The sequence below is a fragment of the Candoia aspera genome, chromosome 1 (genome assembly GCF_035149785.1).
Source record: "Candoia aspera isolate rCanAsp1 chromosome 1, rCanAsp1.hap2, whole genome shotgun sequence".
NCBI lineage: Eukaryota > Metazoa > Chordata > Lepidosauria > Squamata > Boidae > Candoia > Candoia aspera.
This window is the reverse complement of record NC_086153.1, coordinates 285165139-285191984: the sequence shown is the minus strand read 5'-3', so window position 1 is coordinate 285191984 and position 26846 is coordinate 285165139. Positions and strand designations below refer to the sequence as shown.

The following is a 26846-nucleotide window of genomic DNA, read 5'->3' as shown; positions in this document are numbered from 1 at the left end:
TTTACTCTTTTATTTTATTTATTTATTTATTACATTTTGCCACTGCCCATCTCCCCCCAAAGGAGGGATCTGGGCAGTTTACAATAGCGACAAAAGCATTAAATTATAATAAACATAAATAAATATCAAATACAATATAATATAAGACATAAGACTCTTGTATCCTTTATAATTTTTATAATGACTGTAACCCACCTTCTTTATGCTAGTCTATGACAGTAATAAAGATTTGGTTTGAATATGATTATTTTGTTTGCTAAAATTCTGGCCTAGCTACATTCCTCTCTATATACCATGCGCATTGATAAGTGCTTTCCTTACCAAATTATAAAGTATAAAATATTTGTGTGAACCCCCCAAAAAAAGTATAATTTAAAAAACTGTAATGCAGATAATCCTTGCTTAATGACTCTAATTGGAACCAGAATTTCCATTGCTAAGCAAAGTGGTCATTGGGTGAAACATCACATGACCGCATCGCTTAGTGATGGCATTTCCAGTAGTCCTGGTTGCAGTCATTAGGCAAAGACCGCGCCGTCCTTAGGCGAGGACCTCACGCTTCTCCAGCCCCATGCAAACCGCTGGCTCTGTCCTGCTGCCTCCTCCCCAGCCAGGCCTGGTGAGCTCCCTTTGGCAAATGAGGCTCTGATGTCCTGCCGCACTCGCCTCCACTTCAGCTCCCCCCACCTGTTTATTTCTCCCCCATCTCTGCACTTTTGGCCACCCTGCACTCCACCACCACTGCCTACCCCTGCCTCTCCCCACTGCCCCAGCTGACCTTCACCATCTTCTTCCTCTCACTGCTGATGAGTGTCATGCTCAGCCCAAGAATGATGAAGGATCAGTCCATTCAAACTCCAGTTCTTTATTTGCTCACACTGTATAGACAGAATCTTTCCAGACTAAAGCTACTCTACCTAACCTAAAAGGAAATAACCTGGGAGACTCTAGGGCGGGTCTATCTTGAACCTCTTCATTTTCCCACCATTGCCTACCGGACTGTGCCTCCATTTATCTCTACCTCCTTGGAATGTGCTCCCTCCTTCCTGAGAACCAGTAGCACCACCAAAATCCACCATAATGAGGCACATCTCTGGAGGCGTCATAAGGCATCACAAAGAGCCAGCAGCTGCCTCAGCCAGGCAAGGTGGTGGAGTGCAAGGCAACCAAAAGGGTAGAGATGGGGGAGAGATAGGACTTGAAGCGTACCCTGCGGGCAAGCCACCAAGCGCCTGAATTTTGATCACATGATTGCGGGGGCACTGCAGTGGCCATAACTTCGAGGACCGGTTGTAGCTTTGAACAGTCGCTGACAAATGGTTGTTAAGCAAGGACTGCCTGTAATATGTGTAGGATAGAATAGGTATACAGTTTTAACTTAAATTCATAAATAATTTATTGGGGATTTTAAAAATAGAATGCACATAATTAAATAGTCCAGGTAACAATTAAATAAGAACAAAAGAATATACTATTTGAAAGCCTGTGATATATTTTATATACATTTTTCAATTTATTAAATTAATAAGGTTAATTGTCCTAAATTAAAATAATAAGTCCACTTATTCATAAATGTCAGTAAGCAATGAACTAATAAAAGGTGTAGCATTTCTAATTAGTTAATTTACATTTTACAGATTAACTGTAAAATTCAGATAGCTATTCCAACACCATACCATAGTTATACAGGCCTGTATTTGTATCTGCCAAATTTAAGTTAATTAGAAATGTTGATGCTGTTTGTTTTTTCTGTCACAAAGCTCATCTTTAAAAAAAGGCTAGACACTTTTCCCCTGCAACATTTATCATCTAAATAATAGTCTCCTCAAGATGGCAGCCTCATAATAAACTCTTTTCAGTGGAGTGATGGGTAATGAAGCTTGCTTGTGAAGCCAGCGAAAAATGTTGTCTAGTCAAATGCTTGAATATGATGGCTGGAGAATCAGTGGACTTTCTCAGTCATCAATCTTTTTAGAGCCTCTGATACATCTGAATATTTTGATAGATGATCAAATAATTGAGTTATCTATCTTTCTAACTGTAAGAGTTGCATAAAAATTATTTTCACATACTATTGAATATTAAATTATATTACACATCCACTAATTTTTTTATAAAAAAGGACCAGGTACCAGAGGAATTTTATAATACCACTTCTCCTTTTAAGTTAACAAATGGAAATCTGTACAATTAAACCTTCTGAATTTTTATAAGAAAACAGCAAACACAGAATCTTGGACTATATGCAAAACAAGTAAAACAAAGATATGACCAATGTAAATAGTATACCAGATATTAAATAAATGGTTTATAGAGTGTCTTGGCAACTAATGAGCAGTTCTTTCAGATTTTATTTCACATCTGGACTTTTTTTTCCTTGCAAGGAATACTGTAAGCAGAGCATCAAACTAGACTATATTATCAGGACATAGCCCTAGATTTTATTTAACTGAATAGCATTCCCAATATTTTAAAGGTGAAGATCTGGAACTCTGGAGACAATGTCTTAATTTCTTTCCTTCCAGTCACTCACATCGTTTAAGATTTGAGGGTGGGGGTAGGGGAGAAAGAGAGCTAATTTGTCCTGCTTGCATATAATAGCAACAGGGGAGGTTGGTTCAAATTAGAAAATGTGCTTAAGAATTTATATTAAACACCCTCTGGAAAACCATTTTCCAGTAAATTGAAAACATTGGGAGAGTTTAATTGTGGATCTTATGCTGGATTTTTAGGTCTCTAAGTTGAATAGAATTCAATTAAGTGAGACTTATATTATATCTACTGAAATCATTGCGATTCGAATTAGTCATGGCTTTAAGTCTCATTGGTTTCCATGAATCTACTCTCAATGCAAGAAACAATTGAATCCTGTAGATGTCTTCTCTACAGTATATCCCATTGACTTAAATGAGATTTGCACCCAGGATATACTACTATACATTTTATTATAAAATTCTTAATAGTTGTAACATTTATATGATGTAGACTTAAGAAAGTATTAAAGAAAACCCATATAGAGTCTACAAAACGGCTATGATTACTTTATGTATTACAGAAGATATTGTCCACTTTTAAACAAAATTCTGTAGAAATAGACCCCTTTTCATGCTTACTTATAATAAGATATATGTTTTGAGATTCGCTTTAAAGTCTGAAATGTTTTTTCAATATCTTCATGATCTTATTTTGTATCTTCATAAAAGAGACTCTTTATCTTTTATGGCAATGGGCAACTTGTGGTATAGGGTGAAAGCAAAATAACTGCATGATAACTTTGCTAGCGATAGCACATTTTATAGGATTTGTGCTACTATGGTTACTCTACAGCAGGGGTGTCCAGCCCGCAGCCCGTGGGCTGCATGCGGCCCTGAACAGCTAGTAATGTGGCCCCAAAATATTATCCCCTTGTTTTAATGTAAATGTCCATATTGTCCCTTTTTTAAAAAATCACCTCTCAGCGCACGCGTTAGGCAGCCTATCAGCACGAGAGCATGGAGGGCAGAAAAAAAAGCCCAGGAGTGCAAGAGGGGATTGGCTCCCGCCTGCAAGCGGCAGGAGATTCAAGGCAATAAAAGGCGCCCAGGAGAAGAGCTGGTTGTCGCAGAGAACCGTTCTATTGAGCTCCCAGAACTGCCCCAAGCCTCTGCTCCAGAATCGCCTCAGAAGTCCTGCCCTGCCAACGTGATGGACCCCGGCCCTTCGCCCTGCCTCATTGTCGCTCCAGAAAGTGCTGCTGACCTGCACCTCGCCACTGCTGCCGCCAAGCCTGTCACTGGGTTGATTCTTGCTGTTGCTGCCTCCCGGCTTGCTGCTGGTGCTTGCCTCGCTGTCACCGCCATCTCTGAGTCTGCTGCTGGCTTGTATCCTGCCGTTGCTGCCTCTGAGACTGCCGCCAGGTGGAGTTCCGCTTCGGAGCCCGGCTGTAATTCCGTGCCGGTCCTAGTGCCTGCCTCTTGCCCTGCTATGCCAGGGAAACTCTGCTGCTGTGAGGTAGCAGCCTTCCAGATCAGCCTTGCTCTGCCTTGCCTTGCTGCTGTGAGACCCCAGCCTGGCTGTCCCTCGCATAGGGAAACAATGCCACAGGGACTGATACGGAATATTATGTAAGTTTAACCCCATCCTGTTTTTGCATCCCAATGTCCCATTTTTGTTTCAAGGAAATATGGTCAACGTAATTTAGGGCTGATCTCTTTCAGCTAGAAAGTGATCGGCCCTCCTTTCCTCCTTTCCAGGGCTGCCCACACTGCAGCCATCCGGGAAGGTGAGGCCAGGGACTGGTCCCCACATGGGGAAGCCAGGGCGGGGGGCTGCCTGCCCAGCCCTCTCCTCCCAAAGGAGGGGTTTGGGAGACCAGCGCTGGATGTCCCCTTCAGGGAGAAAGTGTGAAAGTGTGCATATCAAAGGTAGAAAAATGGGAAACTAAGCCACATTGCACTTGACAAATTTAGCTCCTCTATGTCCCTGACATCTTGTTTGGTGCTAGAAAACAGCTTTTCCTGGATCTTTAGCAGTCCAAATCAAGAAGTTTCAAGGGGACCCAATGATGTCAATACTATGGGTCTGATGTTGAAGGACAATTACACAATAAACATTTATCTGAGAGCAGCTGAAGTCTACGTTAATAGCAATAATCTCTGTTACCTTCAGTTCTCTTCATGTTTTCCTCCACATTTCTCACCAGGCCTAACCAATTAATAGCTAAGTAATTTATGATTTGGTTGCAACTAATAAATCCAAGATTCATTATGTCATGGATCATCAGGGCCCCTAAACTATGTCCATGGATCTCCAAAATAAAATAGGACATTGGTTTCCTTTTTAAAAATATTCTTAAGAGGGAAAAATGCCCCAGAATTCATGAAATTACCAAATCTCACATTTTGTACTCTGATATGGGTTTTTTTGAGATCTACCATGGCAGCAGTGAAATATAAATTTACTCCAACACTTTTTTGCTCAGATGATGGTGTTTCAGCTACAACTCATTTGGATTACTGCAATGTGCTCTACATGGGGCTGCCCTTAAGGATCACCCACAAGTTACAACTGGTCCAGAATGCAGTCGTGCATGTGCTGTTGGGCGCCCATAAGTTCACCCATTTTACACTCCTATTTGATTATCAAACTTTGCTTTGTTCATTTGCCTACCTAACAATTTACGATGGGCTTGTTGTGTTATTTCTTAAAAATATACGTTTAGTTATTATTTATATTTATTCCTAAATAAATTTATTCCAGCATTGGAATAAACAACATCGTTTCAACAGAAAACAGAACCCAAAAAAAGAAAAGAAAAAAAAAATTGCGGATGAAGGAACGGTATTCAATGAAAAATGGAAAAACATGCTGCCAAATTTGATGCGTATCAAGAAATTTGTCATAAAGATAAATTAGCAGAACTGAAAAAAAGTCTGTCCTCTCAACAATGTTTTTTTTTAAAAGTCACAACTCAAAAGGACTCTGTTATAAAAGCTAGTTATTCGGTTTTTGTTGTTTATTCGTTTAGTCGCTTCCGACTCTTCGTGACTTCATGGACCAGCCCACGCCAGAGCTTCCTGTCGGTCGTCAACACCCCCAGCTCCCCCAGGGACGAGTCCGTCACCTCTAGAATATCATCCATCCATCTTGCCCTTGGTCGGCCCTTCTTCCTTTTGCCTTCCACTCTCCCTAGCATCAGCATCTTCTCCAGGGTGTCCTGTCTTCTCATTATGTGGCCAAAGTATTTCAGTTTTGCCTTTAATATCATTCCCTCAAGTGAGCAGTCTGGCTTTATTTCCTGGAGGATGGACTGGTTGGATCTTCTTGCAGTCCAAGGCACTCTCAGAATTTTCCTCCAACACCACAGTTCAAAAGCATCGATCTTCCTTCGCTCAGCCTTCCTTATGGTCCAGCTCTCGCAGCCATATGTTACTACAGGGAACACCATTGCTTTAACTATGCGGGCCTTTGTTGTCAGTGTGATGTCTCTGCTCTTAACTATTTTATCGAGATTTGTCATTGCTCTTCTTCCAAGGATTAAGCGTCTTCTGATTTCCTGACTGCAGTCAGCATCTGCAGTAATCTTTGCACCTAGGAATACAAAGTCTTTCACTGCTTCTACATTTTCTCCCTCTATTTGCCAGTTATCAATCAAGCTGGTTGCCATAATCTTGGTTTTTTTGAGGTTTAGCTGCAAACCAGCTTTTGCACTTTCTTCTTTCACCTTCATCATAAGGCTCCTCAGTTCCTCTTCGCTTTCAGCCATCAAAGTGGTATCATCTGCATATCTGAGATTGTTAATGTTTCTTCCAGAGATTTTAACTCCAGCCTTGGATTCCTCAAGGCCAGCTTGTCGCATGATGTGTTCTGCATACAAGTTGAATAGGTAGGGTGAGAGGATACAGCCCTGCCGTACTCCTTTCCCAATCTTAAACCAGTCTGTTGTTCCGTGGTCTGTTCTTACTGTTGCTACTTGGTCGTTATACAGATTCTTCAGGAGGCATACAAGATGACTTGGTATCCCCATACCACTAAGAACGTGCCACAATTTGTTATGGTCCACACAGTCAAAGGCTTTAGAATAGTCAATAAAACAGAAATAGATGTTTTTCTGAAACTCCCTGGCTTTTTCCATTATCCAGCGGATAATGGCAATTTGGTCCCTAGTTCCTCTGCCTTTTCTAAACCCAGCTTGTACATCTGGCAATTCTCGCTCCATGAACTGCTGAAGTCTACCTTGCAGGATCTTGAGCATTACCTTACTGGCATGTGAAATGAGTGCCACTGTTCGATAGTTTGAACATTCTTTAGTGTTTCCCTTTTTTGGTATGGGGATATAAGTTGATTTTTTCCAGTCTGATGGCCATTCTTGTGTTTTCCAAATTTGCTGGCATATAGCATGCATTACCTTGACAGCATCATCTTGCAAGATTTTGAACAGTTCAGCTGGGATGCCATCGTCTCCTGTTGCCTTGTTATTAGCAATGCTTCTTAAGGCCCACTCAACCTCACTCTTCAGGATGTCTGGCTCTAGCTCACCGACCACACTGTCAAAGCTATCCCCGATATTGTTATCCTTCCTATACAGGTCTTCTGTATATTCTTGCCACCTTTTCTTGATCTCTTCTTCTTCTGTTAGGTCCTTGCCATCTTTGTTTTTGATCATACCCATTTTGGTCTGGAATTTACCTCCAATGTTTCTAATTTTCTGGAAGAGGTCTCTTGTCCTTCCTATTCTATTGTCTTCTTCCACTTCCACGCATTGCTTGTTTAAAAATAATTCCTTATCTCTTCTGGCTAACCTCTGGAATTTTGCATTTAATTGGGCATATCTCCCCCTATCACTGTTGCCTTTTGCTTTCCTTCTTTCTTGGGCTACTTCTAGTGTCTCAGCAGACAGCCATTTTGCCTTCTTGGTTTTCTCTTTCTTTGGGATGTATTTTGTTGCCGCCTCCTGAACAATGCTGCCAACTTCTGTCCAGAGTTCTTCCGGGACCCTATCTACTAAGTCCAGTCCCTTAAATCTATTCTTCACCTCCACTGCATATTCCTTAGGAATATTAGTGAGCTCATATCTAGCTGATCTGTGGGTCTTCCCTAATCTCTTTAGTCTGATCCTAAATTGTGCAAGAAGAAGTTCGTGATCTGAACTACAGTCAGCTCCAGGCCTTGTTTTTACCGACTGTACAGATGTCCGCCACCTTTGGCTGCAAAGGATGTAGTCAATCTGATTTCGGTGTTGTCCATCTGGTGAAGTCCATGTATAAAGCTGTCTCTTAGGTTGTTGGAAGAGAGTGTTTGTTATGCAGAGTGAATTGTCTTGGCAAAATTCTATCAGTCTGTGTCCTGCTTCGTTTTGTTCTCCCAGGCCATACTTACCTGTAATTCGAGGTGTCATTTGACTGCCCACCTTAGCATTCCAGTCTCCTGTGATGAAAATAACATCTCTTTTAGGCGTGTTGTCCAGTAGGTGCTGCAGATCCTCATAGAACTGCTCTACTTCAGCTTCTTCAGCATTTGTGGTTGGGGCGTATATTTGGATCACTGTGATGTTAGATGGCTTGCCCTGAATTCGAATTGAGATCATTCTGTCGTTTTTTGGGTTGTATCCAAGCACTGCTTTAGCCACTTTACTATTAATTATGAAGGCTACTCCATTTCTTCTGTGGTCCTCTTGTCCACAGTAGTAGATCTGGTGGTCATTTGATGTGAAGTGGCCCATTCCAGTCCATTTCAGTTCACTGACGCCCAGAATGTCTATCTTTAATCTTGACATCTCACCAATAACCACATCCAATTTGCCCTGGCTCATAGATCTTACATTCCAGGTTCCAATGGTGTGTTGATCCTTAGAACATCGGATTCGCCGTTCACCACCAGCACCGTCGGCCGCTAGCCGTCCTTTCGGCTTTGAGCTAGCTGCGTCATCACGTCTGGGGCTAGTTGAGCTCATCCTCTGTTCCTCCCCAGTAGCATTTTGACCATCTTCCGACCTGGGGGTCTCACCTTCCGATGGTATACCGACATATCTCTGGTTGTACTGATCCATTTAGTTTTCACGGCAAGAATACTGAGGTGGGTTGCCATTACCTTCCCCAGGGATCGCATTTAGTCTGACCTCTCTGTCATGACCTTCCCATCTTGGGTGGCCCTTCACGGTTTAGCTCATGGCATCATTGAGGTGCTCAAGCTCCAGCACCACGACAAGGTAACGATCCTTTGCTGAAGAGTTATTCGGTAGCAAATCTAATTGCAAAAAATTCAAAACCATTTACCGATTGTGTGTTTATTAAGCAATATATGGAAAGTGTGGCAGATATAATTGTCCTGATAAAAAAAGCGATTTTTCTCAAATCAGTTTGTCTCACCAGACTATAGCCCGCAGAACTGAAGAAACAGGAAAATCTATCGAAAGACCTTTGAAGAGTAAAGGTGCTAATTTCAAATTTTATGCTTTGGCAATGGATGAAAGTACTGATGCTACAGATACAGCTCAACTTGCCATTTTTATTAGAGGTATTGATAACGAATATAATGTCACTAAAGAAATGGCTTCTTTGGTGCCATCAAAAGACACAACTAAATCTCTTGATTTGTATGAAGCAGTAAAAATGACATTAAAGAGATTTTCTTTAACCATTGTCAACATGTCTGGTATATCTATTGATGGTGCCCTGGTGATAGTTAGTAAAAGTGGGGGACTTACAAAATTGATAGAAGATGATGCAAGTGCCACTGGCAACTCATGTTTGATGAAGTATCACTGCATTCTACATCAAGAAAATTTATGCGCAAAAGCTTTAAAAATGGATAACGTCATGCAAATTGTCATCAAAGCAGTGAATTTCATAAGGGCCAAGGGATTGAATCATTGCCAATTCCAGGAGTTCCTTAAAAGTATGGATGCTGATTACGGAGACATCTTTTACTTTTCTGAAGTATGGTGGCTAAGTCAGGGTAAAATGCTGAAAAGATTTTATGATTTGTGAAATGAAATCAAGTCATTTATGGAATCAAAAAGAAAATTTGTGCCAGAACTTGAAGATGAAAAACGGCTCACTGATTTAGCATTTTTGGTGGATTTGACCACTCATTTAAATGAGCAGTCTTCAAGGTGAAAACCAACTTATCATTGCAATGTTTCAAACCATAACAGCATTTGAAATGAAACTTAAAGTATGGCAAGCTCAAGTTATGGAAAATAATTTTATACATTTTAATACGTTGGCTAAACACAGTCCTGTGAACAGCGAGAAATATGCAGCCTTCCTTTTCGGTTTGATACAGGAATTTGAGAACAGGTTTCAAGATTTTCAGAAAATCATCAATATTTTGGTATATTTTTGACTCCATTTTCAGTCGACATAACTACATTACCTCCAAACTTTCAAATGGAATGCATAGAGTTGCAACCAGACATTCAACTCAAAAAAAAATTTGATCATGTCTCTACTGGACTTTTATAAGACCTATATTCCCAGAGAAGAATATCCGTTGCTTCACAATCATGCCTTATTCATGACATCACTTTTTGGCAGCACGTACATTTGTGAGCAACTATTTTCAAGGATGAAGCACACAAAGAGTAAAATTAGAAATAAAATTTCTGACGAGCACCTTGAGAACTCACTGAGAACTACAACCACTTTCATTGAACCAGACATTGATGCATTAGTTTCACAAAAACAAAGTCAAATATCCTACTAGTTTTAGGTTGCCCTCTTTTTAAAAAAATTTATAATAAAAATATAAAAAATAAATGAAGTTTTATTACTTATACATATTAACTATATTTTATATTTTATTGTGACCCAAGACAATTCCTCTTCACTCAATGTGGCCCAAGGAAGCCAAAAGGTTGGACACCCCTGCTCTACAGTAATGTCTTCAGGTTGCTCTCTAACTTGCTAATAACAGGAAGAAATGCTAATGTGTTGTATCAAAGTCTTCCCCAAGAAAGAAAGATACTTCGTATCTAACTAGAAAAGAAATACAGTACATTACATTACATGTATGAATCCAGTCGATACCACTTAGAATGTCTTCCCTCTACCCAACCACATTTGTCCTCATTCCAAGTCTCCATTTCCAAGGCAATGGTGAGAGGATAGGATAAGCCTCTTCCTTGCTACAATCAATGCATCTGCATCCCCAGAAACCATATTACTTCCTGGCTTATGATTAACTGTGGACGTTTTGTTGTGCTTTTAAATATAGATGCTTTTACCATCTATAAGTTATTAAATTGCTTGTTCATGTCCAGTATAAGGAATATGCATAAATGTGCCTGTTCTGGGTCATGGTTAGGATTGGGGGTAGCAATAGCATAGTCATAAAATCCAAAATCCAAAATTTATATATTTATTGATTTGATTAATTCCTCACTTTTTCTGCTCTGGCAAATACTCAAGGCAGCTACAAACTTTGATAGGGTTGTAATAATACGGCAATGTCTTAAATACTTGGGCCCTATGACAGTTAATAATTTAAAGCTCAATATTAACACCCTAAATTGTACCCAATGGGCAATAGAGCTGGGTGTCCAAAATTCCAGGTTATTTCTTCCGAAGTTTTAATGTAGAAATTGAACAGCATGAGGAACAGGATGGAACTCTGTGAGATACCCTAGATCAGAGGCCTAGGAGTCAAAAATTGATGAACAGTATCTCATCCATTTTCTAGGCTATGTGAAGCACCAAAGTGACCTAAGTACTTTCAGTACTGTATCCCAGCTGGAAGCCACAACTGAAATTGATTCTATTGATCTAATTCGAAAAAGGGTTACTCATAAAAAAACAGTAATCCAGTCTGAATCCTAATCAGGAGTCTGCTAGGCAGTTATGGCTTATACAGTATGTGCTACCCAGTTCAATGTGTTTCAAAGTTTTGAACCCAGCTCGTCTTGTAAAACCTTGTTTGGGAATATTCCATATTAACCTACTATAATGAAGGAGAATCAAACCAGGAGTTTTCATCAATATTATGTAGCTGACTGCAAGGGATTGAAACTGATTGCAAAAAATTATGCCTGTTGATAGAATCGGTTTGTGAAATTGACTCAGTAAAAAGAGAATGGAAGGGAATGATAGGAAATTTCTTTTTTAAAACCTTGTATGAAATATACAGTAGCAAGGTTTTTTAAGCAGTGCAGTTTTGTTTTGTGTCATCAAGAGAGCAAGATGTTATACTATACCATTTATTTTAGTGTACCTACTAATTAAAACCGGTTTTGGAGAAGACTTCCACTAGCATAAGGCCTGACTAGTGTAGATTTACTGTGGATTTAGTGCAGAGGACTGACTTTATTGCAGATTTTGCCTGGGTGAGCTTCTAGATTAGGATAGTGGATAGCTGTCAAATATTCTCACGACTATTGCATTTCCATTTCATGTTTGAAGTCATTATCACAGTGAATTTTAGATTGTGCTCAATCAGATTCTGGCCATTGCTCCCTACAAAAGTTTAAATCCCAAAATTCTCAGAGTTGAATGAATATTCCACTTATTATTTCAAAGCTGTTTTCTTTGTTTTTTTTTCCTATTGTTCATCTTTTATTTGATTTTTGCCACTTTATCATCCATGACATTTATACTATGCGGTAGAGAAGTTATTTTAAGCAAAAACTGGAATACTTAACGTTTTAGAACTGCACTGTGAGAGCCACATACAGTGAGACAAGCCACATACTCACTTGAGAGAAACATGCGCAGGTCCATATAAATTGATCTAGTATCTGAGGAGTTTTTTACATAGCTTTCTTAGGCTCTGGCAGTTTTGAGAAAATGCAAATGCAAAAAGCCAGCTGCAGAATCTGTAATCTGCCAATAAAGTACTAGTATACAGTATGTTCAAAAGAAGTCTGATTTCCCCAAGTGATGCATTCCTATGATTATATGGCAACAATAGCAAAATTGCATCCCATGCTAGGGAACTTCTTCTAATACATTAAGTTTTTTATTCAAGTGGTTTAAATATGCAGTAGCACAAATACTGGCTCCAGGAAGTAGGCATTTTCTAGATTCCAAGACCAATGGTGGCCATTATTCTAATAATAGTACTATTTTCTATTTATTTGTTTGTTTGTTTGTTTGATTTATATCCAGCGTTTGAGCATCTTTGTACAACATCCCAAAATGTTGATTTTTGTAATGCTCCGATTCTTACATATTTGTAGGGAGGGTGCTGAAAGAACCATGCCTGTGCCTTCTCCTCCAAATACCAAATAAGATAAAATATAAGATACAAGAAAACCATTTCAGTTAGACAAGATTAAAAAAAATACCGTATAATATAAATTGATTAAAAAATTAAAACACCTTCAACAGAGAAGGCCATCAGTAAAGATGTATATCTTCAACAGATGGCCAAATCCACACAGAGAGGGCTTGATGTATAATAGAGGAAGGGCATTTCTGAGTTCTTCTTTTTCATTTGCCACCCAAGAATTTATGATGTAATGCTAATGTAGCTTTTTTGGATTCTGCTTTAATGTACCTGAGAACCAGCTGCCAATGCAAGGACAAGGGGGAACTTCAAAACAGATCTTTGGATCATTTGTTCAAATATGTAATCCTACATATCCATCTACCAGTAGATTGGAAACTGCTGATGGAACTGATTCCTGCTCTTTATGAATACCTCATATGCACACTAAATTTGTTCTAGATAGTCAGAAACTTATCTGAAGGGTATTTGGGGGTAGAGGTGCAGAAAAGCAGAGAACAAAGGGAGGACTCATTGTATGTGTGAAGGCCACCTGTGCAAATTTAAACTTAGAAAAAAATCTTTGTTATGTGTAGTTACTTAGTTTATATATTATTTAACTGGCAATGTTGCATATTTTTTTATGCATTACTTATGAACATTTCAGTCCATAGATGCATATAAAGTGAATTTGGAATCTTTTGTTCTTTTTGAGGGGGAATAGTAAAACATCTGTGTTCCCTCTGGATTGTTTGGTTAGCATAGCATCATCCATCACACTGGTCTTTGATATAGAAACCAAGAAGTCATATGTTTCGTTTTAAATGATAAATATTCCGTTGTCATGAATACTTATAAGGTTCCCTAGATTTACATCAGAACTGTAGTTCTGTAACTTCTTTGACGTGTGATATTATTAGTGAAATTAAAAGGTTATTGAGGATAGGTTTAGACAATGACATTAAAAGACTATGTTAGCTGGAATGCATAAAAAATAATCATTGCCACTATTTTCAGAGATTTGTAAATTACTGGAAAGAGGCAATTTGCCACAGGAAGATCTCTGTGAACATTCATATTTGTGTGGTCTGAGTCTATCTCTTCATGTTTCGTTATTTACATCTGATGTGTATTAGTTCATATCAAAATTAATTGTTATCTGAAATAGGAAGCTTCCAGTGATCACACAAAACATCAAGATTTTCAGTGTGACCAGCATTACTGAAGACAGTACCACCTTAAATCTGAGCATTGTTTCACTGTCTGTATCAGTTACAATTCTAGCATTATTTCATTGACTATATTTAATTCAATTTGTGTAAGTCTATCTTATATTTTTAAATATAAAAACATACAGTGAGAAGACACAGTGTCTCAAAATTTATGTATACCATACCATACTGTGATTACATTTGAAATTACAGATCATAAAATAGGTAAGACAGGTGAAGTATTTCATACTATATGGTACTTTTAATTTTGTATGTATTCAAGATTACATGGACAATGGAATAATTAGTTATTTCTCACAACTGTTGGGAGTCATGGTTTTTATATTTTTTCCCTAAATTGTTTTTTTTTTTCAAGTCTGAGCGTCCTTTATAGATTTTTAGAATGCATGTATTGGATAATTATTTTTAAAACGTAAAAAAAATGCTGACTTGCAATTTTGTGTAACATCTGTTTTAACCGTATTAGTAAACTTTTGTAATGTTAATTACAGACCACCAAATACTACTCTTATCTGTATACTTTCTAATATTCTAATAGTCTTGCTTAATATTTATTAATGATCAAGAACAGAATTGAAAGTAAGATAATAAGAAGGGCATCCCAAAGTAACACATTTGCTTGAATTCCACAACATTTGTGTATTTTCATTTTTCTTGTTTGTTCACTGAGAGCGCCTTTGAGTTTTGGAAACCTGAATCTTTATTTGAATAAAGACGATGATGACAGTGAGTTTCTGTCCAGAGTTAATCAGCTGCAGAATTTGTAAACTGCACGTATGTCAGAGTTGAAAATGTTAGCACTCTGGTAGAAGCTTGAAAAGGTTAGATCTGATAAAAGCCATCAGCAGTTAAAGAAAGTGATTTATGGGACTGTAATGACACAAAATGCCTCATTTATCACTACTATATGGATAGGTTAAGGTTTCAGTGTCATACTTTAAAAACTTGACCACTTAGAATTGTCAAAATATATCCTTAATTGCCCATCATGCATTATACTTTCAGTTTCCCCTCTAGATTTTTATTTTATTTAAAAATTTTATCTCAAACTGCTACTGAGCATGTCACATTATTAAAATGTAATCCTTTTCAAAAAGTGTATTACTAATTAAAAGGCTAATCTATTATACATTTTATTATACGTATACATGAACACAAAATTAAGTTAAACTTTTTTATATTTTAAAACTTAAGCATTTCTAATTAAACTATATAATGAGTATACTTTACTATGCTTTTTTCATTTATTTGATCCTTAATTTAGTAAAGCCAGATACTGTTGTACTATTTAATGCCACAACCATTACTTTATTACACAAATGTTAGTTTTGTAGTATAACTTACTTAGATTTACAGAAAATCCCCTGTACTTTTCCATTACCTCCTTTTAAGTTTCCGTTGCAAATTATTCTATGTAGCCTCAACTTTCCTAGTTGAATATAAAAAGAAACTCAGAAGCATTAATTATAACTACTTGATTTTAACTCTTGAAAATAATTTATATTTGAAAAGGAAGATATTATATTTATGATTCATGCGATTCTCGTTTGTTGGTTTGTTTAAACTTTAACTTTGATCCTAATTTAGAGAACATTGTTTGAGCTTAAGCACATTCAGATCAATTGTGATTTCACTAGGGATTAAAAATACGTAATTTTCTCTGGAGTAAGGCTACTCTTCCTTTTTAGACATCTTGAATTCAGTATCATCATCTTTTCAGACAAATACAAAAAGTGAACTTTAAAGTTATAAGGTTTTTTTTCTATGCGGATGAATAATGATGTTGGAATATATAGTATATACCCATAAATGAATTTGTCACTCCTTCTTAACTCAAGGCATACATACAGAAGGCATACTACAAGTCTCTGATTTAAAAGTGCCCTGTGTATGGTGAAAACTAGAGGCAGCATGCTTAATTTGACAAACATGCTTCATTAGTACATTCTATTATTACTTTACAATTCCAACTATATTACAGTTGATCATATTATCATTACTTCTGGAATAGCATTTGTGCCATTTTTAAAATGCTGTGTGTTCATTTTAAGGTTTATAAATATCTTTATATATATAACTGAACTGATTTTTGTACACTAAGAAAGGAGCAGCCTGACTATATGGTTGTTTGTTCATGGTCTTGGCATTAGCTTGTTCATATTTTAGAGGCTGGCTCCTTTCCTCAGCCTTTTCTTGTGATAGGAATGTTTTGCAATTTTCATTTTCCTGCAATAGCAAGGGAAGTTTATCAGTTACACTAACCATCTGATTTGTCATAACCAGGTATTAAATGAATTTATCTGCCAGTTATATAGTTTTCTAAGATAAATCGACTTCATGAAAGTACATCTTCAACACATGCTTTCTTTTTCTATGCATATTATAGCTATTCAAAATTCCATACTTCAAAAATAAGACTGTACAAAGTATAAGAATTAGATTGAATTATTTCACAATTCTTTTTTTAAAAAAATCTACTGCTTCTATCTCCTGAATAAAATTAAATGCAGTATCTTTAAAAAATCCTATATATCTTTTGAACTACTGAATGGTGCTTATTTCCAAAATGTCCTGTTTCAGCAGGAAGGCAGATCTGCACAAGGCAATTCAGCTTATGTATTTCCATTGTTTATCCTCATTGCTTTATCTAAACCATCCCAAGCAGCTTTTGAGGGCATGAGGAAACTGTAGAATGGAAACCAGAAAAGCTTCATTACACAGTAGTCGTTCCACTTGTGTTAATCTTTATATACTAGCAATAATTGTCCCATTAAATGGAATGTATTAATGTAAAATTATATATAATCAGCATATCCCATGTGTATTCCACTACACTGATTATAATGTAGCATTACTGTGGAAGTAGCAGAGGATAAGTATCTCAGTTCAGGAGCAAAGACTGGAAAAAAAATGACTAAAAAAAAAGTAGAATGGGTAATTCATGCTTTGAACTACAGAAATATCCAGTGGACAAAAATTGGCCTTGATGTGCTATAAGATGGGCACAAAGAGATGAGAAAGAAAGTGACAATGGATTCAATCTATTGAGAGAAAAAAAGAAAGCTACTGAAATGGGTGACACTTGTACAACATCGTTTTAGAAGCAAGGGCTACTATGCTTTTTTTTTAAATTCTTAATTATTATCTTAGAGGAAATAGATACTTTTTCATGATACCATCCGACATTATCCTTCAAATCTTCTATGATTCATAAATCTTTCTTCTATATAATAGAGAATAATGTATACTTCTTAATATTCAAATTATCCTTTTAAAGGACCACTTTATGATCCTGCCCACAGCTTGTCTTCATCCCTGAGCTTGCAAATGAAATAGGATCCTAGGCCACTAAGAGTTGCCTGCCCCTATAAAAGAGGAAGAAATAGTAAATGGAAGCCAGGCTAAAAACAGTAATGGCATGTACATTCATTTTCATAATACTGCACTCGTAGCATGCTGCTTTTAGTATGAGTTGCTTCTGAATCCATTACTGAATTTAATTTCTAAGTCAGATTTGGACTTTGCATTTTTAAAATATATTTTTCATAAACTCAAGGTTTCATATATCAGGCTTTGAAGTTTAGAATAATTTTTTAACTTCTCAGGATAATAAAACATTACATAGTTCTGTAATTTTTGTACAATTATATAATTTACCTAAGAAACATTCCTTTTATTAGTTTGTGCTGCATTATTGCATCACTAACTAACTATTTTGGTTTTAACTTATTTTTTGTAAGGTTCCTTTTCCACCAAGCTGCTGCATCCATAGTGGCTGGACTGAATAAAATATGCACGTATACAACTAGTTCTCCACAATAAAACCTGTTGAATGTTCATGCAGTAAATGTCTTTTAGTATGCACATCTCCTACTTAGTTGAATGCAAGCATGAACATTTGTTTTTTCTCTAACACATATTTTATCAATTTAATAAGTATGGATTAGTCATTGTTTTTATGTCTCAGATTTATGATAGCTTCTACTTTCATTAAAGTAGCTTTGTCTCTTGCAAGGTTTGCTCAATTGCTTCAAAAACTGTACCCGGCTGTTTCCACAGGCCTGTGCACTCACAGCCATTTCATGATGTGTGATATACCTTTTTCAAATGCTTTGCATAGCCCTTCACTTTCAAATGCTGGAGGGTTTATTTGATGTCCATTATTTTGAGGAGAGTATTTGTTCCACATAGCCAATATGTATGTTTTCCCAAAGAATTCCAAAAAGGTTATAATGCAGGCCTTTTCTTAACTGATGTTACACTTGAAAGGTGAAAGGTCCCCTGCGCAAGCACCGAGTCATGTCTGACCCTTTGGGGGATGCCACTTTCGTGCTGTTTTCTTGGCACTGTTCCTATAAAGGACTTGTTCTTCCGTAGGTTTTAATAATGCTTTTCCAATGTAAGGGTAATGTTCCTTTAATTTCCTGGTATCTTTCTGGATTTTTCATACAGTAATTTGCCTTTTTTCTAGTACACTGGTAAAGAATATGATCTAACTAATAGGGTGAATATTTACATTTCACATATTCTGACAATTCAAGCATAGATTGAATTCATTCAGTAGCCATTCATTGATTTTAAAACTTTAAAACTCCCTCTCTTGTGATGCCAACAAATAATCAAGTATCCTATTGTCCATTCTGAGATGGCCAGTACACTCGATTTGGTCCTGCAGCATGTCTACTGCCTCAGTGAGTGCATAAAAGCCCAGCTTCACTAAATAAACATTCATAATAGCTTTCTGCAGCTCATATGTTCCTAGATTTGGCAGCAAAACTCTTAGAACTGTGTATTCTCAATGTTTTCTCAACAATCTCCCAATCTTCTTTTCAATATTTCTGTCATTCCTTTCATATTTAATCAGACAACCTGATATCCTGATTTTAACATTTTTAAATAAAATATAATATTCGTGTTATAAATTACGTTTTTTTCTTCCTTTTTAGCTTTCTGTCCAAGGTGGGGGGGAGGTGATAAGGTAGTTTTCCTTTTATATTGCTAGTTCCTATGAATCTTCTAAAATATTTGTACATAAAAGGCCAGTTAGTTCTTTACAACAGTCATTGATTATGCTGGTTAACAAATAAATAACTTCGGTTTCAAATGTAATAAAACACAAACATGAAATTGTAACTATAAGGCAAACAAGGTGTGATGAATTTTACAGGCAATATAACAAACTTTTGGTTCATTCAAGGAAAATGAATCGTACTGGCCTCACAGAAGTAGTGAGTAGCTGTACATAAAACAATTCAGAACTGTCCAGATGCTTTACCAAATAAGCTACTGTATTCAGTGGGCTCTTGAATCCTAATCGAAGGAATAAGGTAACAAAACATGGTTCTAGATTCAATGGGTCCCTTCACCATATGGGGCACAAATTTAGCTCATGTAGAACTTTTTTATATTTGTCCTCCAAAACAACTAACCCCAACCACCCAGAGTCATTTGTCAAGATGGGCGGTGAATAAATGTGATAAATAAAATAAAATAAACTACTACATAGGCATTAAAACACATTGTTAGTGCTCTTTGGAGTTCAGGAATGCTTACTTGATTTAAATACCTTGCTGGACTAAAGAAGATGGCTTGATTACTCAAAAACACATTTCTGGATAGAGCATATATATCCAATTGGTCTTCTAAGTCTCTAATGTATTGAGTGCAGTGAATGATCATAGCCCACCCCCAAATTAACTTCTTTTGAGAATCCACAATGTTGCCCTTTTTGCAGGGTTGATCTTTCCATGTTGAGTTATAATCATCCACCATAATCAAAGAACCTACATTTGTGGAGAAAACAGTACCTGCTAAATAACAGTGTTTCTTAATGTTTAGACTTCCCTTCTGATAACTTTCATTCTTAATAAATATGCTTCACCTGTGGGGGGGGGGTTCAAGTGTTTTGAGAATATCATGGCAAAGATTAAATAAATATTCAATAACTGCATAAGATGCAATAATTCTTTATACTGTTCTAGTCTATCTGATGAGATAGATCTTTGAAGAGCATATGAAAAGTCATGATTGAGACAAGGAATTGAAAGCAGCATTTTGTTCTCACAAGAGCCAAACATCACCTCCTATAAAGCTCTGGCATAGGACATGAGCATATGTGGATCTTCCACTCATGTCACCTTCCCACTGATGTTCAGACAAACTCAGATACCTGGGCTAATACCTAGTCATTATGACTATCCATTAGGGCAGTGCAAAGCATTCCAGAGGGCACTTCACAAAACATGTTAGCACAAGCGAAGCACCCTCTCAAACCAGTAAAGAACCTCAAAGTCTTCTTTAAAAATAAAGCAACAGATAACCATACAGTATTTCTTGAGAACAGGAAGGGTTTCTGCTTGTAACCTAGAACATTTGCCAAGGGCCAGAAATAAAAGCTGTAGTTCATGTAATTTGATTGACTGCTGGCTCCATTAGCAATCCACACTCTTCATTTTAAATTGCCAGCAAGGAGGTATGTGAGAAGAGGTCCCTTTATTATAATTCTGCATAAAGAATACAACTTGATTTAAAAGGCTAATGCAAGTTTTTTTTTAAAAAATTGCTGAAAATAATGTAGCTAAAGGGGAAAAAGGAAAAAAGACAGAACCTCTAGCAGGATAGTGTCTTGTAAGACAGTGTAAAACAATGAAGCATCTTTATTGGCCTCAGATCTTCCATCCATACACAAGGAACATTGCTGGTGCACAGAGAATTCCAATTATTAATATTGCATAAAAATCACTACTAGTTATGAAATCTATGAGTTAGATTACTAACTCTTAGTTTACATTTTCTTGGTTTTGGTAGAGCTTGAGTCAGCCTCAGCTTTAAATCAGCTTGTTTTTAAATGACTGGAGTATGATCAGTTCATATTTATTTAAAACTTTTATATAAAGTTCCATTAAAATCTCAAAACACTTTAAATTTAAAAAACCTTAAGATTCTCCTTACTAATATGTTGATTATTTAGTTGATTGCTTTATTGTTGCTCTTACTGTTTATTTTATGCTGAATATTTCACATAATGTTTTATTGTATGTTTTAGTTTAAAATATAGCAGCATATAATGTAATACATTATTACATGTCCTGGCATTGAAAAGCTTTGCTGTCACTCTCTACATATGTAGCAGCTTGGGAACCGGGTTCACGAAGCAGGCCCTCCTATGATAATCTGATGGTAAAAGCATAGAGGAATATACTGGAGGTTCATACCAATCATTGCTTTGAAAGGAACCTGTCTTAACAAAGCTGTTGCTCCCTGAAAGAGGGAGGTGATAACAAAAGATAGCCAGTAGAAATTACTTTTAGAAAATCTGAAACTCAAGACCAAGAAGTAATTTGAAATTGTGGCTTCTACTTTCCAAAGTGCCTGGCTACAAAATCTTGTTTCAACAACTGGTTTGTGAATTTAATGAAGGCTCACTGCATTATTTTAAGTTTATTTTCTTGTCTGAAGAAGCATCTAATCTCACTTATACTAGTAATCTTTTCTGAAAATTAAAAAAAATGGTTTAACTTCATAATAGTTATTCAACAATCATTGTACAGCCCTAACATAGTGATCGTAATATTAGAAGTCTCTATGATAAAAGCTCCAAGCGTATTTACCTTATTCATATGATCTAGAATTTGGGGTTTGGTTTAATGGGTATATAAAATGCACCCTTGTAAAGTCAGCAGCAGCTGCCAACAGGCACTAATACATTAAGGAATGTAATCTTTGGAAAGAAGTTGGTTGGCTTTCCTGTTGGCCCTCCTATCAACTTTAACCTCCAACCTTCTTCAGCATGTATCACCACAAATAAAACTGCTAAGGTTTGACAGGAGGATAAAAAGTCACCAGGCCATTGCACAGAGCTCTCTGTGTGATTTTTTTTCTGTCTTAAACTTAAATAGATACTGCTGTAAGTCAAAAGTTTTAAAGGAAGCCGTAAACACTCACCCATATCACTTTAATTTTAATAATTTCTGTTTTATCAGAAGAAATGAAGAAATATACATGGTAAATTATGTTTGACAACTAGAATTTAGTGGTTTTGTTATTGGTTGTCTTTGACCATTACATAGATTTCTGTTCTTCATTTTAATGTGTACTGTTCCAAGCAAGCAGCATATGATATTGATATAAACATGGCATTTTGTATACAGGCTTATAAATGAATTTTTAGATCATGATTAAGACAAACCAGATGACAAAAATAAACGATATGTTTGCATGTACTCCACTTACTTTAGAATACTTTTGTGAACACTAGCCACCTGTGATTGAGCAAAGGACAAAGCTCTTACTTCATTTTACCTTTCTATACAATTATTTTACGAACTGCAAAAGTTATACACAAACTAATTTATTTATATGTATGTATGTATGTATGTATATCTTGTTCTGATTGTGATACCTATCTGCAAACTAATCTTTTTCATCCTGGCAAACATACTTTTTTCCCAAGGAGAATTAAGTGCTTTCACAAAGTAATTTTATCAAAATAAGTCAATATTGCATTTTCTTGTTTGCTTAAAAGCAGCAGTTTAACATTTGCATGAACACTTACTATACACAAATGCATAAATATAGATATTTTATTTATTTTATTTAGTTTTCAACTTTTCCCACCACCCATCTCCCCAAAAAAGAGGGACTGTGGTATTGGTATAGATATAGAAATTAATACCTGTTTATATGTCTGCATGTATAACTATTGCCTGCAAAACTCTAAGCACCCCTGGTCAAACTGTGAAGAGAAGCTGACACAACCTCTGCATGGTACAAAGGTAAGTGTTTCATCTTTCTGTAAATTTGAATCCATTCTTACTATTCATATGCAATTCTTTCCAGATTCAAAGTAAGACCACAACATGTATGGCTGGTACAGAAATGTGGATACCTTTCCAGTTGATTCAGTGCTAATTTATTGTTGTTGTTACTGTAAAGTTGTTAATAGGGACCAAAAAGGTGATAGGCTTGTTAGGCCAGATGAACAAATATCCTGGCCATTCTAATCATTGAGGTTGTGACTGCTACTCTGTCTCCTTTCAACAGCCATAGGTTCCTCTAAGCAGCCCTCCAAGCATTTGAACATAATTCACTCTTTCAAAGCAAGAGAAGGGTGTTTGTGCGTGTGTGTGTATCAATCACACTTCCATCTAGCAATTTCAACTGTTAGAAACATTGCGAAAAAATTGAATGTTGTGTAGAACTGTTGAAGCAAAGCAATAATATTAGAAGATCAAGAAAAGTTTCTGGTAGAAGTGCCCCAAAAACACAATCCATAGGTCTCTGCAAATGGCCTGCTGAAGAGTTTAGCTGACACTGGAGTAGATATCCAAAATACGGTGTTGCATATGTAAAGTGACCTGCATGGGAGAGTTGTCAGAAGGAAATATTTTCTCTAACATCATCACAAAAGTCATCATCTAAAGAATGAAAAATTAAATCTTGATTAACCTGAAAGGTTTTGGAAAAAGTACTTTGGACTCATGAAACAAAAATTAAACTGTTTGACCACAGCCAAATATAAATATACATTCAGATGGGGGGAAAGGGTGAAGAGTTTGAAGAAAGCACACCTTGCTAATGTTTAAGCTTTATTGTGGCTTTATTGTGTTGTAAGTTTTTATGGCAACTAGTGGCACAGGAAATACTGTGAAGATGGAAGAAATAATGGAGTCAAAAATATCAGTATATCCTAGAAGCTCATGACTCACTACTGGAAAAAAAATGAAACTGGAAAGAGATTGGATATTTCATCAAGACAGCAAACTGAAATATACCCCCAAATCAACCAAGAAGTACTTACAGGAAAAAAAGATGAAGGGTTTGGAATGGGTTTCACAGTCCTCAAACTTGAATATTATTGAAAATCTGTGGGGAGTTCTCAAACCTGTGCTGCAGACAAGAAGACTTAAGAGTATTTCTGAGCCAGAGGAGTTCTGCAGGAAAGAGTGGGAAAAAATTCCTAAACCAAGAACAATAGTCTTTTAGTGAGCTATGGTAAATATTTAGAAGTGATTATTTCCATCAAAGGAAATGTTACCGAGGACAATGTCCGAATTTATGGATTTGCCATATTCACTGTTTTCTTATATCTTGAATGTGTGAACAACTACATGTAAAATAGTAAGTATGGTTTCAGATTTGCAGAAAGGTGATGTTTCAACTTTGTGCTATATAGAAACTATGTCTGCTATTTTTGAATTAGGGATTCATTGAAACAGCTTGACCAGAAGTGCCTAAATCTGTACATGCAAGTATGTCTCTAACCTCCAAAAGACTATTATAGCAGCCACCAATTAAAAATTCAATGGGTCAACTATAATATATATAAAATAACTGCTGCTTAAAATCTGAGATATATAAAATATGGGGTAGACCAAATAAAGCCAGGTAAAAAAGATTTAAAGTAAAGTTTATAATACTAAAATAAATAAAAATATATTTGTATGTTAAAATATCAAGACCATTTCTGGGGAGTGATTTCTAAAGATGGGGCACCATAGCCATTGTGAAAAATCCACCATCCCACTTTTTAAAAGTTTTTCGTATTGGTTCAATAAGACTTACTTCCACAATTTTGAATAAATTGCAGAAATAGACTCTATCTCAAAAAATTATTCAGATGTTGCCATCAGAATAATCCTCTAAACCAAACTGCACAACATATTCACTGAATTTGCACAGGTCATTATAGATAGCATTTCTAGATTTTATTTTTAAAAAGTATGAAGACAATTTGTTTAGCAATTGGAACTTTCAAAAGAGTAATGCAGTTCATCATTCTTCCTCTGCTTTCATCCCCTTCGTTTTGATGTGGCTTCCAGGTGATCTGGTTTTCATGCTTCTTGCTGAAGTTCAGGGCTGTCTGCAGGGTGTGGTCAAAAAGGGCAAGATGTCAGCCATGACAGTGCAATTGAAACTTTCCTGGAATGTGCAGAATTTCATTCTACCATAATGCCTTGATGATGATGTTACAAATTTATGTTTGCATATTATTTCATTTGAAAATGAAATGGCTTATTTACTTTGTTAAACCTGTAGAATTCTGGTCAGGGATTACGGTGGGCTGATTTCCATGTGATGTTAGACTATGGTTTAGATTCAAATGCATGAACCAGAAAATGCTGAAGCAGAGAATACTGTCTGTTCTGTATAAATCAGCAAAAGCTGCTGACATTATTAAGATATTGAAGCAAATTCTGATTGGAGAAAAAGATAAAATTTGGGTTTTTTTTTAAATTACAGTAAAAGAGAAGGAACATAAAAAGGTGTGGTGCTGAAAGAGTAGACAGGGAAATAGTGCCATCTGATGAAGTGGTGGGAGATACAGGAGGAATAAAGGTTCTGCTTCTTTATGCAATGAAGAGTTAAATAATGGGACTTCCTATCATACAAGACAGTTATTAATTAATTAATTAATTAATTAATTATTAGATTTATACCCAGATTTGTTTTTGTACAGCTCAAGGCAGCAAACACAATACCTCCTCTTTCTACTTTCCTCACAACAACAACCCTGTGAGGTGAGTTGGGTTAGGCTGAAAGAAAACAATTGGATCAAATTTAAAATGGGATTACACAAATTCAGGAATGGTAAAGCTTCTCATGGCTACTAGTGATAATAGTTCTATATTGCCTTCAGTACTGAATAGCTATTCAATAGCTAAGTAAGCAGGAATGTGTTTGCTTATGGCATCTTGCTTTGCAATGCACAAGAGTAAATGTAAAGGACCTCTTTTAAGACTTGTGCGATGGAGGGGATAATGAAGGGCCAGCTCTGTTATATGTAATACTGGTTCTGCTTCCTAAGTCCCCAGAAACTCAGAAATACCTGAAGTTGGAAAATCTACCCATGAATGGCTGACCATATATATGTTTTCATGTGATTTGAACTCCTATGTAATTGAAGGTTCCAAATGTGGAAAAGCTTAAGCGTTTCTGAAAGAGGTGTGGCTTTATCAGGAAAGGGTTAGGTCCCCTTTTTTAATCTAACAGTTATTTGGGAGCAATGATAGAGTAGAACCCATGTGTAAATATAAACTCAACATTCCACAGTCACTCTATGTTATTTTTGTCAACTTGTAATTCATTTCATCTTGGACATTTATAAAGCATGTGCATAAAGGGAAGCAAAGAATTCAGATGAATATGTGTATCCAGTGCAGTCCTACTGCACACTTCATTTGAATGAAATCTCATTGAGTTTTCTAGGTCTCACTTCTAAGTCAAACTGCATAGGGTGAGTTGCATATCCATTCAGCACACTTTTTTAAAAGTCGGGTTGCTTCTGGTTGGAACTTTCAGTAAATATACTGCTGAAACTGATTACATTTCTGTGATGGAAGCAAAAGATAAAGAACTTTAAAAGGTCTGTTTGAAATAGAAATAAATATAAATAAACATGCATCAAACTCACATAATTACCTGCTCTAAGCAGGTTAACATTGCAGTGATGGTAGTAGTGCAAATTCATTTATTATATGAATCTTTAGAGAGCAGGGATGAAATATTTGCTTGCAGTAGATTCCACTTAACACCAGCAATGGATTCTTGCTGTTTTATCTTTGTACTCTTTAAATATTGGCCCAGGTGTATTACTAAAATGTTACTGAAAAATATGCATAATAGGTAGTGAATAGGGCTGTGCTGCACTTTGGATTCAAAGGCAAAATGATGCTTTAGATTACCTAGGTACCAGAAGGTAGCACCTTCTAAGATTCCTTAAAGCACTTCTCTCTCTGTCTGTGTGTCAGACATATGGCTGCCCATCTCAAGAAACACAACCCTAGGCAGTTCACAACAGGTCAATAAAACCAAACACCATAAAAATGAAAAACAGTAAAGGCAAAAACAAAAACCTGGTGGCAAAACCAATCTCCTTTGGTGCAACCAGTGCCACTACCTCCAAGCTCCAACCTCAACCTATCCCAGTGTTTG

General features: G+C 36.5%; 1 protein-coding gene across 4 annotated transcripts in view; it reads left to right on the top strand.

Moving 5' to 3' along the window:
* CDIN1 (CDAN1 interacting nuclease 1) overlaps window positions 1-26846 on the top strand; it is a 180934-nt gene that overhangs the window by 108730 nt on the left and 45358 nt on the right. The window contains exon 11 of one of the 4 annotated variants that reach the window (XM_063289996.1): window positions 11790-11843. The exons of the other annotated variants lie outside the window; for them this stretch is intronic. Within the exon in view, the coding sequence (XP_063146066.1) occupies window positions 11790-11817 (28 nt within the window). The 3' untranslated portion in view covers window positions 11818-11843. Of the gene's footprint in view, window positions 1-11789; window positions 11844-26846 lie in introns of those variants that run through there. 4 annotated transcript variants of the gene reach the window in all.